This window comes from Lissotriton helveticus, chromosome 5_1, assembly GCF_964261635.1.
Source record: "Lissotriton helveticus chromosome 5_1, aLisHel1.1, whole genome shotgun sequence".
Lineage (NCBI taxonomy): Eukaryota > Metazoa > Chordata > Amphibia > Caudata > Salamandridae > Lissotriton > Lissotriton helveticus.
Window position 1 is genome coordinate 512,128,866 of NC_136065.1, and position 19,105 is coordinate 512,147,970.

A 19,105-nucleotide genomic window follows, 5' to 3' on the forward strand; every position below is an offset into this window, starting at 1 on the left:
GGGCCCAGGCCTGCCTTCTACTGGCTGCCAGGGTCCAGGCCCCCTAACAACACTCTCCGAAGGAGGGGGCTATGGAAGGGGGCTTTTTGGGGGTTCCGGTGTCCGTCCAGTGTTGTTCTTGCTCGGCAACGGACACTCTCGGGGGCGGGGCCCTGGGGTCTAGAGGCGCCATGGACGGCCGTTCACTTTCACCACAAAGGGATTAATTCCCCTTTGGGCAGATCACACCCCTGGGGATGAAGACCGGGATGGCCAAATGTTGGCAGATTGCGGGATAAGGACCCCCGGAGTCAGGTACCCCTCCATCCCGCCCTCGATCACAGCTGCCCCGCTGTAGGGAGGACTTGAGGCTGAAGGTCTGGGGCAGGTGCAGCCGCCTATGAGTGCCTCGGAGGCAGATGTGCGGCTGGAGGCGGTCATACAGGTAGGTACCGTGGAGCTGCTGGCAGGTTTGGGGTGCACATAAGTGACATGGTCAGGGGTTCCCCAGATGCGTGACTTCTCATTCACAAGTGCTCGCATTGCTTACACGTGGGGACGCAGGGATGCTGAGGATAAACACATGCATTTGCAGGGGACTGCTGAAGAGTGCGGCAGGGTTGAGATGAGTGGAGAAAAGTTTGGGACACGGATTATTGAAAGGTAGGGAGAGTGCTGCTGAGAACCTCAGAGGGACTCAGAACGGCGCTGCTAATGATCCGAGGGCTGCTGAGAGGGTAAAGTAGGGTGCTGGCAGAGAAATAAGTGCTATGTACCAGTGCTCGTGTTGTGCTGCAGGGTGCAAAGCAGTGGTGCTGGAACAATTTCCACAGCGGGGGTGCTACCATCAATGTTGCATAACTGAAGCCAGAGGGGTTATGAAAACCCAAGTGCCAAAAAAGACCATTATTATTATTAATATTTATTATTTTTTATATTTATATGGCGCATGAATCATCCCCAAGGGGATCTCTCGGCGCCTAGGAGGCAAACAGACCAATGTGCAGCATACTCATCTAAAATAGCCATGAGTAGCAAACGCATGCAGCCAGAGAGTGTTAGCTGTGACGTATGTAGCCGGTGATGCATTCTGGAGCAGACTGTTGCAAATGTATTACTAAAGTATTGTGTGGTAGCACACTGTCATTTACACAGAGAATATTATCCATCGAAAAGGCCATTGCATTTGCAGTACAAGTTTTACTGAGAAAGCTATGTAAAGCACACAAATTATATTGAGTGGAAACTGTGTTTCAGTGAATATTTATCATTTGAACATCAACAAATAAAATATTTGGATTTGTTTTAATCCTGTTAAAATCTTTGCCACCATCACACTTCAGATTTACGAAAATGTGCTTCATTTGTGCTTTCCTAACTGCTGATACATTCTGAAACATCTATACAGGTCATTTACAGGTATATGCATTTTGTTGTGTGTTACATAAAAACAAGCATTTGCAATGCAATAGGTCTCGCGTTGCTGAAAATTTGAGCTATTGGCGTTGCTAATAATAATGCAACACCAATAGCTAAATCTTGCAGTACTGCAAGAGCAATTGCATTGTAAATCAATCGCAACACTTGTGTTTTAGGTCTAAACATCTTAAGCTAATGTGGGTGCTTGAAAAGTAAAGAAATAGAAAAAACCTTTTTTTTCTATTTCTTTACTTTTGAAGCAGTTGCGTCAACCACACTTTAGCTTAACATGTTTAAAGCTAAAGCGCGGGTTCCACCATTGTAACCAAAGGAAATAAAGAGGAAAAAAAGGCATGCAGCCACTTTGAATCGCAACTAACCAAAAGAAGGGTGTGGCTGCCATTATTTCAGCCAAGGTGTGCCGATCTGGATAAATACATTTTAAAAAAGCATTGCGGGAGGGCGTGTCCTACAAAGCTATTTAAGAAAATAGTGCTCCAAGGCTGTAATTAAAACATATCGAGTAACAACACATGCAACAGGGGGTGTCCTCATGGGAGGTTACATGAAGAGAAAAGGCGGTATTAAGGAGACACTATTTAGCCTACTGACCAATTAAAAGCCACCATTCACAAAAGACAGGAGGCAATTAAAAAGATAGGCAGATAGTGGGAGGAGCTTCTTACCCATATCCTGAATACAGAATGTCTCAAAGAGACAGCACAAGCGCTGCCTAGGTGAGACCTAATAACACCATACAGCCTTTCCTTTCACACTCGCTGTACTCGAGCAAGACTGAGATTATCACATAGTTCACTTAAAAGATCATCTCACTTTGCAGTCAGAGAAACAGAAGTCAGTACGCTTCAGTAGCAATTTGTTAGAAGACATAGTCTGACATTTGACCTCTGTTTTTGTAGCCCAGCAAATATGACAAGATAAACAGAAAATGTATAAGCATCTTTATTGTTCATACACCTTCTGAACTCCTGCATGGTTATTTTTTGGGTGCTGCAGCAGACCTCACACCCCTACTTCCAGTGCCAATGCTGCTAGGATGCACAGAAGGGTGATGCTAGAGGAAATACGTCTGCTATGGGGAACTTAACATTACAGAAGTGTACTGGGCCTACCACACAATCCAGAGAGGTTCTGTTGTTGATGGACTATACAGAGGATTACTGGGCATATGTGTAATGCCTAGATGGGGATCTAGAAGGGGATACTTGCAGTGTACTGGGATCTTGTGGGTATAGCAAGAAGTAATGTTAAGCATTTTGTATAGCATGTTCCTACCATTTGTATCGCCTAGAAGCACTTTTGAAGTTTTCGCACGTTTTTTCGATTCCAGGAGTCTTGTTGAATGCAGTGTAAGTGGCCTGTTGATATTGTGTTTTTATGTTTGGCTGTATTTCCTCTTCTTCAGATGATAGTCATATTGGATTGAGGCAGCAAAGCTAGAGCACACTGATGTATTGTTTAGTGTTTGACTGCAACGGATTGTAGCCGGCACTGTTCGGTTAGAGATCTGTGTTGAGAATGGTGTGCATGGATTTTGGTTTATGCTGAGGTGCAGTTGTCAATTCCTCGACTATTAGTGGTTATGTTTTGAGACATCCGTAATCAAGTGGATTTGATGACATTCTACTTGTAAGAATGAGTAGATATATGTGACTGATGTACCATTTAAGTGGCACATGTTTTACCAGCCAGATAGCCTGGGCCTGTGTTCTGCCTCTGTCAGTGCCAGAAGTTGCGTTTAAGCTGTGCTGTAGAAGATTCTCTTAGTTCTGAGTTCTGCTGAAACCCCTTGAAGTCATTTAAGTCCTATCTGAGCTGTACTGTGTGAGTGTGTTATGTATTGTACTGTTGGGCTAACCTGTGGGTATACAGCCTCATTAATACAGGAAATCTGTGGCCTTGCCAGTCTGTGTAGAGTAGGCATCTTCTCATAAACATACAGAGAGTGAATGCCTCCAATAATCTATCCCTGTTGGGCAAGTTACCAAACAGATATAGTGAGCACAGACATCTCATTTTCTGTCCTTTTAGGCATAACAAATACAGCATCAAGACATTCTGTAGTCCATAGACGTGTTACCGAGTAGATACATGTTGTTATCAGTATGTGTAGGGCATCTTCAACCATTTGTATGCCAGTGAAATACTTTCTTAATCTGGGCCCCCTTATTAGGTGGAAGGGTACCAGGTAGCACAGCTTTCTGGTTGCGAAAAGACATCTTGGAGACATTCTCAAAGTCTCCCTGGGAATGCATTCTGCCCATTGCTTACCATTGGGTTTGTGGTTTGTAACTTACATTAGCTTGCTTTCGATTTGCTTGCTTTATTTGATTGAGGCTGTCCATATGTGTTTGTCCCACCCATAGAGTATAGCTTCTTTACCATCGCCCCTTGTATTCTTCCACGAGTGCTCACTTTCTGTAAACAGGCCTTTACATTTTGTTCTTTCTTGTCACATTTGCTGTGCTTTCAAAGACAGAGTTCAAATGTCAGGCTCTGTCTTTCAAGGGAGCCTAGTGTTTACTTTTCTTTCGCTGACTTCAGAGTGGAAGGATTTATGTGACGCTCTTGCAGGATATTAGGGATGGGAAAGGAAAGTTTTTTTTCCTAGCAGACAAGAACATTTAAATGTCTGTAAATTTACTGTGCAAATATTTATGAATATATCACATTTGGGAAAGCACAAATGAAGCACATTTTTTTGTTATTCTGAAGTGTGGTGGAAACAAATATTTCAATACAAGCGAAACAAATCAATACACTAGGTGATGCCATTTTCACATATTATTGTTTGTGTGCTATAAAGGAATATCAGTAAAACAGTATGTCTTTTCAAATGTAATGGTCATTTCAATTGACAATGTGTTATTTGTAATGGCAATACTCTACCACACCAGCCATACTCCACTGTATGACACCCTACGACACTCCCAAATTACGATACTGTGCCACTCCACTTTACGACACTCCATGGCGTTTTACTCCACTCCATGCCACTCCACTCTCTGCCACTTCACTCTACACTACATCACTCCACTCCACGCCGCAAAACTTTACTCCTCCGTACGCTATGCCACGCAACTCCACTCTACCCCCTTCAGTCTACGCCACTTCACTCTACAACACTGTACTCCACTCCATGCCACTCTGCAACACTCTATGACACTCCACTCTAGACCACTCTATGCCACTCCGCGACTCTACTCCACTTAATGACTCCACGCCACTTTTCTACACTCCAAGCCACTTTACTCTACACCGCTCCACTCACTTTACTCACTCTTCGCCACGCCATGCGCCTCTATGACACTACACTACTTTATTCCACTCTACACCCCACCACTCTATGGCACTGTATTCTACGGCACTCCACTCTACGACACTCCACTCCACTATTCTCCTCTACTTCGCTCTAAGCTACTCCACTGTACGCCGCTCCACTCTGTGACACTCTATGCCACTGAACTCCACTCTGCGGCATGCTACACAATTCCCTCTACGCTACTTCATGCCACTTTACTCCAATCTACACCACTCCTCTCTACGACACTCTGTCTCTCCACTCTACGACACACTGTACTCCACGACATTCTACATCCCTCCTTACGCCCCTTCCCTACGTCACTTCACCCCACTTCACTCTGCGCCCCTGTACTCCACTTCACACCACTACTCCATTCCACTCAAGTCTGCTCCATTCCACTGCACTCCACTCCACGACAATCTCCTCCATGCCAGTAACTTTTTGCCCAGTTGTACAGCATAACTTAACATAACAGGTGTATTTGTAAAGCGCACGATTACCCGAAGGTGTCCTGGCGCTGAATAACAGATGTTTATTGTTACCCAAATCAATGGTACTCATTTTATCGACCTCAAATGGATGAAAGGCTGAGTGGACCCGCCGGGATTTGAACCTGTGACCATGAGGTCGAAAACAGACCCCTTCAGTGGCCGCTTTAGTCCACTGAGCCACCAGACCCGGCTTCAGAAGCCAAGTTGGTGTACCATAGGCGTCCCAAACAAGTAGCTTGAGATCTTCCAGTAGCTCTCCAGCTGCCTGTGAGTAGTTCTCTTGTGTGCAGCCCATCTTTCTAATATGGAAGGTTTTCTTTGGTTGAATTATTATGTATACACCAAATTTAACCCCTTCGGTGCTCATGACGGAGCGGTTCCGTCATGAGCGTCGGTTGAGCTGTGCTCATGACGGAACCGTTCCGTCATGACCACACCCGTTTCTTAGAACGTTCAGCACAGCGCGAAAATTCGCGCCGCGCTGAACGGGTTAAAAAGCATTTATTTGCGATGAAAATGTATTTATTTTTATAACTCATAGGCTGATGTGTGGAGAAAAATTGTTGCGTTTTCAAAATGTATTTAAAGCTATTATTTGTTTAAGAGATTCATTACTCAAATTATTACCTTAGTGCCAGGGTGATCGCAGCTATGACTGTTATGTATTACCCATTTAGAGGTATTTCAAAATGATAATGCTTTTACACTTTATTGCTGGTAACACTGCCTAATTCCCTTATATGATCACTGCTGACACTCTTGGATGGGGTGGTCACTATTACACTACTAATATTAGTAGTGCAGGATAATTTTCATTGAACGTAAGTAGCTCTTTTTACAGAAAAGGTTGGAGACTCCTGGTGTACAACACGGTTAAAATAAATTGACAAAGCCAATAGCTCTTACATAGGTGTGACCTATTGGCTTTGTTGGGTCTGGTATTAGCCAATACCTTATTTTTTTATTTTCTTCTTTTTTTACTAAAACTGTTTATAATATTCTTACTTACAAGGGCTTCTGGTCTGTCCTCTTCATCCATTGGTCTGTTGTTGTGTCATCTCCATTTTTCTAAAGCATACAGTATTGGGCGGTTGGTTGGCTCACTTCAGCTTTTGGGTAATTCCACTAATTAAGGGCATTCTACTGTTTCATAAGGAACACATCTACACACAAAGTAGTTCCCTTCATGCTCGTGGCTACAATGGAAATGTGTGTGTTTTTTAGACCAAAATATGTTTGCTTTTAGCAGCTTTATTTAATATTGGCAAGAGCCTAGCAACCTCCCCCACACCCCCCAACAAAACAGTTTAATAAAAACCAATGGTGAAATAAAACTAGCATTGGCAATGCCAAAAAGCTGACAACCAATGCCAGACCGACATGCTTTGTTGGTGCTTTTTCTGTGATGCAGTGGCGGTGTTTAAAAGATGGGGTGGAGCAAAAGGTGTGTGCATGTCTGTATGCGTCTATATGTAACCAGCAGCCGCAAAGTGGAGAAGTGTGGCTCACTGGTTAGAGGAGGCAGACCTGGAAGCAGAGGTCAGCCCGGGACCAGCGTTGAATTCCCGGCTCGGCGGGGTCTTGAGTCCTAAAATGTCCATGGACTCGACAATTCTCGCTCCGGTGCCTACTCGATTCACGGGTTCACACTCTGCGACTCTGGGCAATAGCTTGCTTAATCTCCACAACGGCCCCTCGCGGCGGGATGCCTGGCTTTCACCTTGCGGATACCCTGCCGGGGTTATCTCACAGGGGAATACCAGGACGGGTTCCCTAAGCAAGCGCTTAGAAACCGCTCGGTGATTTGCGCTATATAAATTCCTGTACATTTACATTTACAAAGCCAATTGGTTTTGTATCGTAGATGTGTTGGCTCTGCCAATGACGTTGGCTGATGCTGTGCAGCATCAGCAAAAAAAAAGAAAGAAAAAAACGAGGCACAATAATGTTGCAGCTGTTTCTCTGGTATATGCCTGTAATATGGTGTATTTTTGCGCATGCAAGTGTGCACCTATCCAATGAGGTAGGCCCTATTTTTTTATTGGCCGATTTAAGAAGCTGCACGCCACTTAGTCTTAGATTGCTAAAATAAAAAAGATATTTTAGGTGTGCAGCGCTTTTCATATAGTGAAGCGTCTGTGAGAAAATGGCAGCTTGTTTGGGCATACTAGAAAATGACAGTTGCTGGCTCCTCGGAATAAAAAACATACATATTGTATTTGAAGAACCACAATGGGTAGGCTTGCCGCGGAGGAGCGGTTGAAGTGGAATCAAGGGGAGAGGGGGTTTTGAGTGAGGGTTTAGCAGCACATGAGAGAGAGAGTAAGGGAACATATGCTCCAGGGGCTCCTCACTGTGTGAGGAAATGCTATACTGTGTGTATAGCGTGCACTCCTGTCAAGTGGTGTCACAGTGATTGTGTGGAGGAAGCTTATCGCTGCTTGCCTTCGCTGCATTGCTTATGCCTATATGCTGTGCCACTGGAATTATGCGATTGTGCTGCAGTGGCGATTTTGGCATAATCATAGATTTGCCGCATTTGCCACATAGTCCATCACCTGCTGCATAATCTGCAGATTTTACCCCCAAAAATGTAGTTTTTAGTTCAAACGGTTCAAAAGTTACTAAAAACGCAGCAACAGGTGTAGCCGTGCATTGGAAGGACCTGTGCAAAGTTGTACTGGTCACCTTTCTGTTGCTTATTTCTATATGTGGGTGTTCAACTGGTACTAAAGAGGTGCAAATAATGCCCAGACTGTGTCAACAAGTTCAAAATTGACAATTACTGAAGTAATACTATCACAAAGTGTGCGCATAATTTGCCTTTTCTTGATGCATAATTTACTCAACACTGCCGTATAATTTGGCCTTCCACTGCCGCATGATTCCAGTGGCCCTGCTTATAGGTATGTCTTATTTTCTGTGTGAGGGGATCTTGCTAAATTCACTGGAAAGTGCTTGTTTTCTGAGTGCGCAAACCATGCACTTCTAGTCCAAGTTGCTCAACCCCAGTTGTGTGAGGGAAGATCATACTGTATGCTTCTCTAGTACGGTTATTCAGTGACGTGAACAGGCATAGAGAAAGTTGGGCAAAATGTACCTAGCTACACTGCTGCGGACTTACATCTTTTCTGTGCATGATGGAAACATGCAGTCTTCAGCACTTATCACGAAAGTCTAAACTTTGGTTTGACGATACCAGGGATGCTGTAATTAAAATTAGTAGTTGGTATCTCTACAGCAAAGTCAAATTATTTTAATGCTGTAATTAAAATTAGTAGTTGGTATCTCTACAGCAAAGTCAAATTATTTAAATTGTTTTCCCTAAAATTGGGAATAACTGCTCGGACCTGTGTTACTTGGTGCATTACCACGCAATTGGTCACGATTTTTTGCCGAAAAAAACCGACTGAAACTTTCAGTCTGTTCTGAGCAGGCAGAAAGTGTTAGAGTTACAAATGGGGGTGGGGTCGCACACTACTCACACACCGGCGGTGTCGCCCCTAAGGACTCTGGTCAATGTAGTAAAGTGTTCGCGATGCATCATCTTTCGATCTTCTGCTATCTTCGCTGTCTTCGCCATCCCTGGACACGTGTTTCGGGGTATTACCCCTCATCAGCAGGGATAGGCCGTGTACTGGGGTTGCCGATGGCTGTGTGGAAAGTGTTAGAGGGTGTGTGGGCTGGAGATGGGCTCCAGGGCACACTAACACCTGTCCAGCAGGAGTACTGTATGTTCCCCTCTGACTGCTGCAGAGGACAGGGGGTGGCTGAGAATGCTTGTGCCCCTCCTTGCAACATTAGCCACAGGCCCACTTTCTCCGGGCAAAGAATGAACCAGTCCGGAGTTTGAAACCCGATCATTTATGGGCCGGAAACTCTTGCAATTGGGTATTTCATAGGAGTTATTGCTCCGAGTGAATTTCCTCAGTGCATAATGAGGGAAGCTTGCACTGCGGACCCTATACATTCGTCTCTCTAACCTAAAATGTATACATACACAAGGCTACTAGAATTATGCAATTTTGGGCGAGTGCGTTTTTCTGCACAGCTATGGATGTGTCGCATTTGCCATACTATACATCGCCTGCTGCATAATCTATAGATTTTAACCCACAAAATATTTTGTTTCTCTCTCAAAACGTATCAAAAGTTGCTTAGAAAACAACAACACATGTAGCAGAGCAGTGGGAGACCTTTTGCACAAGTTGACTGGTCACCTTTCTATTGCTTATTGTTATAATTTGGTGTTGAATGGGCACCAATGAGATGAAACCCTATGTCTAGGCATTGGTAAGACATGTAAAAATGAAAAAATAATAAAGTAATACTATCACAAAATGTGGTGTGTTACGTTGCATAATTTGATCTTTGTTGCCACATAATTTAATCAGCCATAATTCCAGTGGTCAGTCCTGCTTATACCCACGGGAATCAAACTAATTACACATGCACAACACCATCACTAGCTCCACCCATTACGGCCTACCGGGAATGCACAACACCTATACAGGAAATGATCCGTCTCATCACAAGGCAAAACCATCACACCACAACCTCCAAAATGCACAGTTACATCTAGAAGCATCCTTGACTAAATAATGTCCTCTCCCGGCAACAGACCCTGCAAACATGACATACTACCCATATGCTTCGTTAGCGCCCTTGTGCTAAACGCGTAACCAAACCCTTATAACAAGACTCGGACACACATAATTATATGCTTGCTAATGAACGCAAAATCATTACTCAAACACAGAACTGACTTTCAACAGTTTCATACAACACCTCTTCTAGACCTACTGTTGTTACAGAAACCTGCCTCACCGCATATTATCCATTGATTGTGCACAATGCCAATTAGCAGGAAGCATAGTGATAGACCACACAGATGTGTATACCCGGAAGTAATCAACTATTATGTTCCCAGTTACAGATGTCTACTACGATGTAACATTTCTTCAAATCATACACATCTTTGTTTCCCTACTCTGCAGACCACCAGGTTCAAATCCTCACTTTGTAGACTCCTTCTGTAACATTGACTTTATCCTCCACCATCCGGTCACCATCGTTGGGGACTTTAAAATCTGGCTTGAAAACCAAAACAGGCCATCCATCAGGGCACAGTCAATGACCTGGGAATTCTCAGCCTTAAACGAAGGGTAACCGGGCACATTCACTTGTCTGGTAATACCGTAGAATGTAACTTTAGCTCAGAGTATCTAGTCAGTGTGGCACCACTCACACCCCTAACCAACTCATTGTTCTGTTTTCTATTCCCAGACCTTCCCTCCCACTCTCAGCCAACCATATGCAACAACCCTTTTCCATCTGCTCCTTGAGGTCCGTTGCATTCACAGCACTAGAGATTAGTCTTCCACCTCCAACAGCCTCGCATGTAGCACAGATTCACCAAACAACTCCATCATAAACATGTGTGTCTGCTTTGGGCTCCACCCTCTTTTAATAATAACAGAAACTATGCAACAGCAGATGGTTCCCCAGTCTCTAGCTATCTAAAAAGCAAATGAACTCCTCACTTGAACAGAATTAGAGCAACACATACAAACAATCCTGTAGGCAAACGTGCATACCAGCGACAACTGAAATGGTATCATGCAACCATATGCAGCACAACAAAACATTTTCTACTGAAACTCACAAAAAATAGCTCTCTACAGTTCTACATTGACCACAGATCCCCATACTATGCACCAACACCATCATACATGCACCGGATGCAATGCTTTTGCATGTCAACATGAACTGGCTAGCACACTACACCTCTCTCTCATCAGTATGCCACCTCCCTTATACTTGCCTGCTTCTCTGGGCCTAAATTTCAATGCCTCTTCCCCGTTCCACCTCTGACACACCGGGACCAAGCACGTTGAATCCCCAGATGATCGCTGGTAGACATCCTCCCACTAGGAAGTGCCCACTCTGCCCTTTACAGCTAAGCCAGCCTGCTCCTTTCTCGATGCTGCTCTCGAGTTGCAGAGAAGCTCAAAGTAGCTCACATAAAACTTGTCAACAAGAACCTTTATCAAAAAAGCTAGACCTAAACCAACATTGAAGAACCCATGTCAAAATGCAAATACTCATCGGAACCGCTGGTCTGTAACAAGCTTCAACATTCCAACAGAACGATCCGCTTCTCAGGTCTGAGTCTGAAGCCTCCTTCTTTCTTGTCTCAGGTAGACCATAGACAGGCAGACCGCAGACCTCAGACCAGGAACGGAAATCACTTTGTACTTATAGACCAACTACAATGCCAAAGAATTGATGGCCTCCTCTCAAGTGAATCTTGGCTTTCCTAAGAGAGATCTCACAAATCATATAAATTCCGACGCGCTCCTACCAATCTCACACACTGAGTCTCACACGTGTGCACGACAGAGCAGCCATGCCACCTCTACCCCAGAAACGATATCCCTCCAGCTTTGCACTCCCTCCAGCGTCTCCATATCTCAGATAGAATCATCTCCAGAGTCCTCTGCATGGCACACAAGAAGAAGCAGTGGCACAGACACCTGGACACATACAAGGATGTGGAGAATCTGACAAGCTCCTGGGACATAGACCAGGATACTAGGACAAGAACAAGGATGCTGCAACAGAGAGGTTAGGTGGTGTTACTTGGGTACGAGCACCAGAACAACAACACTGCCACTGGCACAAGGATATTGTGGAAAAAAATAAACATCCTTGAGCACATGTCCTTTGACACAGACACCAGGACAAAAACAAACTGTCCGACATTTGGACACGTATCTTGGGTAGGCATGGTATGCCCTAGGAAATGATCAATGGAACACGGAAAAGGACTGTAGCTCACAGACTTCGAGGATCGACTTTGGTGCACAGAGAACTAATCTAGACCATACTCACTATGATAAGATCACTGAGACAAATACACAGTCTCTTCAACTGAATCACAGGCACAGGGAAATAAACACCGGAAAACAAACTAGAATACGGAGACTCCCACACTGGGACACTGTTCGGGGTATGGACATAAACAAGGGGAAAACGACACAAACTGTGATTAAGGATATTTGACACATACAAAACTGAGGCTCATCTGCCCTAGACCACATACCCCGCACCCTGACACATTAACAGGGACGGCACAGAAATGGAGACCGGGGCACAGGGACATTGATAGAGTGACATAGAAATTGGGTCGCAGTCAGTAGACTATGAATGCACCCCATTATGTACGACTCAATGCCTAGCCTCAATGTAAAGGAAAGCTGTTATACTTACCAGATATCATCTAACAACAATACCAAATACCACATGACTTGTGTCATCACACAGTCGATTGGCCAGTCAAGTTATATTACCCGTGCAGTTTGCGGCCACAAGCAGGAGAGCTAACCCTTGTGTTACACAGTTAGAACAGTATTGAGCATGAGCCTGTAGCACTGGTAGGGCCGGGATTGGGGAGCTGTGTGATTTTAGCTCAGGATAGTTGCTAGGTTTGGCAGCTCGGTCTGCCATGCTTGCTGCTGGATCTCTGCCAAAGTACACGTCTGGGGGCTGTGAACAGTCTTTCAGAGGAGTCCCCTCTGTTGTGGGGCCCTCTCTGGTTTGCTTGGCGAAAAAGACATTGCTTTGGTGGTTCTGTTTTTGGCTGCTTGGCGTGTTCTCTGTTGCTGATTGTGTGTAATTTAGGCCATGTTAAAGACCCTTGGTCTTCATGAATCAAATGAAGTTTGACATACATATCTAGAGGCGGTGGGTACATCTCAATTTCCTCCACTATGTTCATAACCCCCAAGCCGGTGCGCCCTGTATTGAAAAGTCACATCTCCAAGGAGGGGGAGCAGTCACCCGAGGAGATGGGCAGCAATCCATGCCCCTGTAGCCATCCAAACAAATTGCCTGGCTCCGATTCATATCTAAAGCTGTGCCGTTTATCTCCTTCAAGCTTAAATGCATTCTTGGCTGAAGTCTTGGTGGCGGCCTCAGAAAACCTGCTGGATTGTGGGAGATGCTACCCTGTCTGAGGTCCTAATGACCATGATAAATCAAGCCAAACACTCTTGTAGTACTCAACAGGAACTGGTTGATGGGTAGCGGTTCATCCTTATTGGCATGAAAGGGTGCCAGTCACCAAGGAGCCAACGAGGAGAAGGATAGGTGGTCAGATGCACAGTTACTACTACGTGGGAAGAGATTTATAGCATCGCCACATAAAATCAGGACACCCACAAATAACAAAAGATGAAGTGCATGCAATTGTACAAGATATGCATAGTGACTGCCAACTAACATATAACAAAAGGTATCTGAGCAAAGCACTTGGAAACCAAACTCTGCAAAAGGTCACAAACACAAATAGAACATTGTCTGTTATGTTAATGTTTGAACTTAAAGACCAGACTACACTAAACCTTAGGAGCAAGCTCGGATTTTTACATAAGTATTCTCAAAGTCTTTTGCCAAATATCAAAAAAGCCTAGGACTCGATGCCTATAAATGAGTTGAAGAGACTTGGTGCAGTGAGTAAAAAAAAAAAAAAAAACTATCTTCTTAAAGTATAAATCTCTATTGAGTTGCAAAGGTCAAACTAAACTTTCAGTGTTCTTAAAAAAAATTCAACATTTGTGAAAGAATCATTATTGGACCTCTTAGCAATGTATTCTCCCTGTCTGTTGTATTTGGCTTAATTCCCTTGAGATGCCTATCTCTGGATTGTACTTCAGACCAGACCTCTCAATTTATGCGACTATGCTGGACCAAATTATGTGGTGAATTTTGTGGGATGACCAAGGCTAACTATGTGGACTATTAGGTGATTAAAGCCATATGTGGCAATTCCTGTGACATTATTTAACTGTTATAACATTTTAACTAACTTAGATTTTGATGCTAAACAGATCTCAATGCTTGAGAAATTAAGATCTTTTTTCTAAAGCAAGAAGACTTTGCAAATTTAACAGACTGCAAATTCGCCACTAAAGAGATCCTGGTTACCACACCTGGTGTGCCCAGATGGACCAATTGTGAGAAGTTGGCCTGATAGGTGATGTTTCCAATTCTGGAACCACCTGTTATCAGACCAAACAATCCCTTATGGTGTCTGGTTGTAAGTCAACCTTATTAGACAAGCTATCCTAGGGGTAGCATGGACTAAGCAGCCTAAAGGCTTAACTTAAGAGGTCGTGTTAAGCGAGCTGTTTTACCACATACAATCCTGTAATATCAAATGAAAGGACACCACACAAGTATATATTATAAAAATATATGTGGTTATTACTAAAAACAATCCCCAGTATTCTTTATGAATAAAGGGGCACAAGCGTTAAATCAAAAGCACAGTTTAAACATACAAAGTTGCACAATTATGGATGAGGGCGGGGGGCCACTCAAACCATATACTAAACAAGTGGTATAAGAGATACCAATCGAACAGTGGTTAGGCCTAGGGCCTAGGGAATCGCTGGGAGCAATCAGGACAAGCAGTGCTGAAGTCGGGAAAAGCCCGCGGGATTCGGGTGCAGTGCGGAAAGCGCATGCATGCACCAATGTTAACCAATGGTGCGTAAAAGTTGTAAAGTTAAAGTTTAAGGACACTTCCGCTGAACCTAGAGGAACAAAACTTAAGACACAGACCCTAGAGATGTGTACCAGTGTGGGAACACCGGCGGAGCAAAGTTACCTCACCCACAGGAAGCGGGTGCACAGGGTCGAAGTTGAGTCGGGTTTCGTCACGCAGGCTCTTGGTGCTTGAAGCTGAAAGGGCTGCAGGCGGGGTGAAAGAGAAGTGTCCGGTGGAGTCCAAGGGTGGACTCGAATCGAAAAGTACCTGAAAGCAGAGGGGACAGAGTCTGGGTCACTCAGCAGTGACCAGGGTGGAACCAGGACGGAACCAGGCAATGTCGGGCGCAATCAGGTGGTCGTCGAGGAGCTTCTCTCCGCTGTCACGTGGGCTCTCGGGCATCTGCGACGTCCAGGAGCGGGTCACGATCTGTCCCACGAGGGCTCTCACCGTCGGCGCAGTCGGCTTCAAGTTTGGAGCAAACAACACTTGGCAAGAGCAATCCACGCGGAACCGGGAGATTGCTTCTCACTCGAACCAGGAGGGTCAGAGTGGGGGCTCCTTTTCAGGGGAGCTGGTGCAAATCTGGAGCAACCAGAATCACAAGTCGTATTCGTAGTTTCGTCGGCACAGGGACCACTAGCCAGCTGGCAAGTGACCGGGCCAACGCGTTGAGCCAAATGGAGCAGAAGGGCCCCACGCAGCACTCGTCGAGTGTGGAGGGCTGAACTTCGGTGCAAGAGTGGCTTAGGGTGGGGGCTCCTCAAACCCCGGTGTGCAGCTTCGAGGGTCACTCGTGGGCTGCACGGTCAGCGTCTCGTGGTCAATTCAAGATGGCGTGCCCCACGCTTCCGGTCGCCTCCACGGGTCTCAGCTCTGCAGGGACTGTGGATCGGGCTGTTGGAAGGCAGGCAAGCTTGATCTCGGCGATCTCTGTCGCTCGAGTTCCGGCGGGAACTGCAACAAAGCAGACGTCGATGGCTGGATGGTGCCTAATTGCACAGGGTGGTCACTCCTTGACCACAAGGGAGATTCTTCAGTCTTCTACGTTGAGTAGGATGTCGAAGGGTCCAGAGTTTCGTTTCTTATGTTTCATCAGGAAATCTGAAGTGCATTGGCACTGCTCCCACTCTTATTCGAATCTGGGGGGCTGGATTACCTGCTAGGTCCCCTCCTATGGGTGGGACCCAGGAAGGGGGTGGATACACCCCTTTCCTTTGATCCAGGCCGCCCTGGCACGAGGGCTGGAGTGCCCCAGAACCGGTTTGGCCGGATTATGCAAGGGGCAGCCTTGTGCGCCCCAAGCAGTGTCTGGTTTCTTTCAAACCTCCCTGCTACAATCCACTATCTCCTGTCTGGAGGGTGATAACACCCCCCTGCGACAGGAAACCCTTTGTCCAGGCCCCATTTGGCTGAGTTTCGGTCAGCTGCAGGGGGTCAGACTCTTGTCTGTGGCAGAGGCATCCATTTTGTGGATCTAAGGCCTTTTTAGAAATTAACCGCATTTAAGTAAAGTAACATGTCTTACCCCTCTAGAGGGGTGGAATGCTATCCCCGTCGCCATAACTGGCGAGGGGATAGTATTCCAAATCGTATGACACCTTACACGACATGTTTTGATAAAGCCAAACCAAAGTTGCTATATAACCGCGAGGATTATAAGGCACTTAAGAGTATATGGTATGGCCTTATCCTGAAACAGCTTAGGGAGTTGTTCCCGTCGGCTGCAGACAGGCTCAGCTCATGCTAGAGCTCCATCTCATATTAAACCACGCACTCTGCCTCCAGGATTGATGAGGCCTTCCATAGGAGTGGCTCACAGGTTTATATGTGTCCAGATATAGGTTTAGATATAGGTATACTATATCTAAGTAAGGGGTGATTACACCACCTTACCCCAGCTGAGTGATCAGCCAGTTGTGTCAATTTAAGAACTAGCCAGGGGTGGCAAAAAGATATGCTGCAGCCCCTGGTAGGCCTTGGTGGCTCCTATGCCCTGGGCACCTATAGTGCATTATACAGGGGCTGACAAGGAGTCCATTTCCAATTGTGGTATGCACCTAGGGTACATGGAATCCATTTTACAGAGAGAGCAGATGGCCTGGGGCCCGGATTAGCAGGGAACCAGGTCAACTAAGTCAAAAAACCAGCTAAACACAGGCAAAAAATCTGGGGTAACCATAGTCAGGTAGCCACCTTCCTACATAACCCCCCCCCCCCCCAAACGAAAGGAGATAAGGCTATCCTTGGCCAGGTAAGCCTATATTGCCTGAGTGGCCATATAAGGAAGTACCTGCACTAGCATGGGTACCCCCTGTCTCATGGTCCACTAAGCAGTCCCTCACCCTTGGGGTATTAGAGGGTCTCCACCATAGGGAATCACTACCTTGGGTGTGTTTATGCAAAGTTAAAGGCTGGTTTGGATATGGAGTATTGAAGTGAGGCTCTACTAAGTTAGGGATTGGCTTCCTCCAATTATCTTCCACCATGTGTGCCTTTCTTTCTTTAACTGAGTTGCACTGTGCTCTCAGGGTCAACCTCTGGCTACCTAAAGCTGGAGGCTGGGTCCCTCTGTTTGGCTTGCTGGAGGGACAGTTCAGGTTTGGGCCCTTTTGGTCCCAGGTTTGGCTGTGCCCAACAGAATCCATCTGTGGGAGGTCCCTAACTGTTTTTAAGGGGGCTCCCTCAGGAGTTTTTAAAGTTTTCACCTCACTAGGGCTACTAGTTTTGGTGCCCCATATCTGTTGATGGGGGTGCTTTATTTGACAGGGGGCCCTCTGGGTCTCACTGTCCTTCTTGTCCTCTGCAGCCCTGGGCTGGCTAAGGCAAGGTAGAGAGGGGCAGGTTACCTGCTCCAGACTGGGTCCCACCTGAGAAGGGTCCACTGACATCAGAGGCTCTGTCAGGCTAGGCCTAATCACCTCTGGGGCAGTTCCTTCATCAGGGGTAAGATCAGTTCCCTGAGGAGGCTGATCCTTTCCTAAAGTCTGGTGAGGGGGAGATTTCTCGTCCTCCTCTGTGCTCTCAGTTTGTGTGGAGTTATCCATCATTTCAGGCTTCACACCACACATATCAGTTTGAGTTTGGGCTGTGGCCATCACAGCCCCACCAACCTTTTCAGGAGGAGACTCAGTTTGGGTTTCTGCTGTTATCATAATAGCTTTGCTATTCTGTTCAGGAAGAGCTTTTGCTAAAGATGGGGCAGAGAGTATCTCAGCCCTACCAACCTTTTCAGGAAGGACATCTTGGATTGGGGCTGTAGCCATTACAGCCCCACTAACCTTTCCATTGGAATTTACCATTCTAGAATGGGTTTCCTGTTCAACCTCAGCCCAGGCTGAGATTTCCAAATCATTACCAAGTAGGCAGTCTACAGGCAAGTTTGATGACACTGCCACTCTCTTTGGGCCAATGACACCTCCCCAGCTGAGACTTACTACTGCCATGGGATGATTTGTTTTGATGCCATCAATGTTTGTCACCTGGTAGGTGGCACCAGGTAAAAGTTGCTTAGAGGGGACTATACCATCAGCCACCATGGTGATGCTAGCCCCTGTGTCTCTAAAAGCTTCAACTTTCAAACCATTGATGATGGGTTCTTGTCTATATTTGCTCAAAGTATTTGGGCAATCAGAGAAGTTGGCAAACCCCATGCCAGTCTCATAAACAAGATTATTTGGGGAGGGGGACCTGGATAGGCCAGGGTCCTCCTGGGCTCCAAAAGTAAACCCACCCAGATTCCTGGGTGTGCTCCCACTTCCTGGGGGATTACTGCTGACAGTAACAGGAGGTGTTGGAGCTGGCTTTGGAGGTATATTCTCTTTATTGTTATTCTTGGGACAACAGTTGTCTGTTTTGTAATGCCCAACCTGTTTACAGGCATAACAATAAGGCTTTTTCTCAGTTGAAGAAGTGTCTTGGGACCCACCCCCATTCTTGGAGTTTTGGGGCCCTGGGGAAGTCTTTTCTTTATTTTTATCCCCACCCTTATCTTGAGGCTTGGTAGACTCCTTCTTCTGGTTACTGTCCTGATTCTTAGGCCTAATCCTGGTTCTGACCCACTTGTCTGCCTTCTTTCCCAATTCTTGGGGAGAGGTCAGATCAGAGTCCACCAGGTGCTGGTGTAAGAGCTGGTTCTGACAATTACTTAGGATATGCTCCCTCATAATCAAATTATTCAATCCTGTAAAGTCATGTACTTTGCTGCCATGTAGCCAACCCTCCAGAGCCTTAGTTGCACAATCAACAAAATCAGTCCAGTCCTGAGTCTGTGTCTTCTGGGTGTCTCTGAACTTCAACCTGTACTGTTCAGTGGTTAAGCCAAACCCATCTATTAGG

At 45.7% G+C, this 19,105-nt stretch overlaps 1 protein-coding gene across 2 annotated transcripts in view; it reads left to right on the plus strand.

The window, feature by feature from the left end:
- The first annotated feature begins 229 nt into the window (after positions 1-229).
- The window catches only part of CROCC (ciliary rootlet coiled-coil, rootletin), a 574,059-nt gene continuing 555,183 nt past the window's right edge, over positions 230-19,105 (plus strand). For both annotated transcript variants that reach the window (XM_078642848.1, XM_078642849.1), the window contains exon 1: positions 230-424. In XM_078642848.1, coding sequence (XP_078498974.1) covers positions 380-424 — 45 coding nt within the window. In that variant the 5' untranslated portion in view covers positions 230-379. The remainder of the gene's footprint in view (positions 425-19,105) is intronic.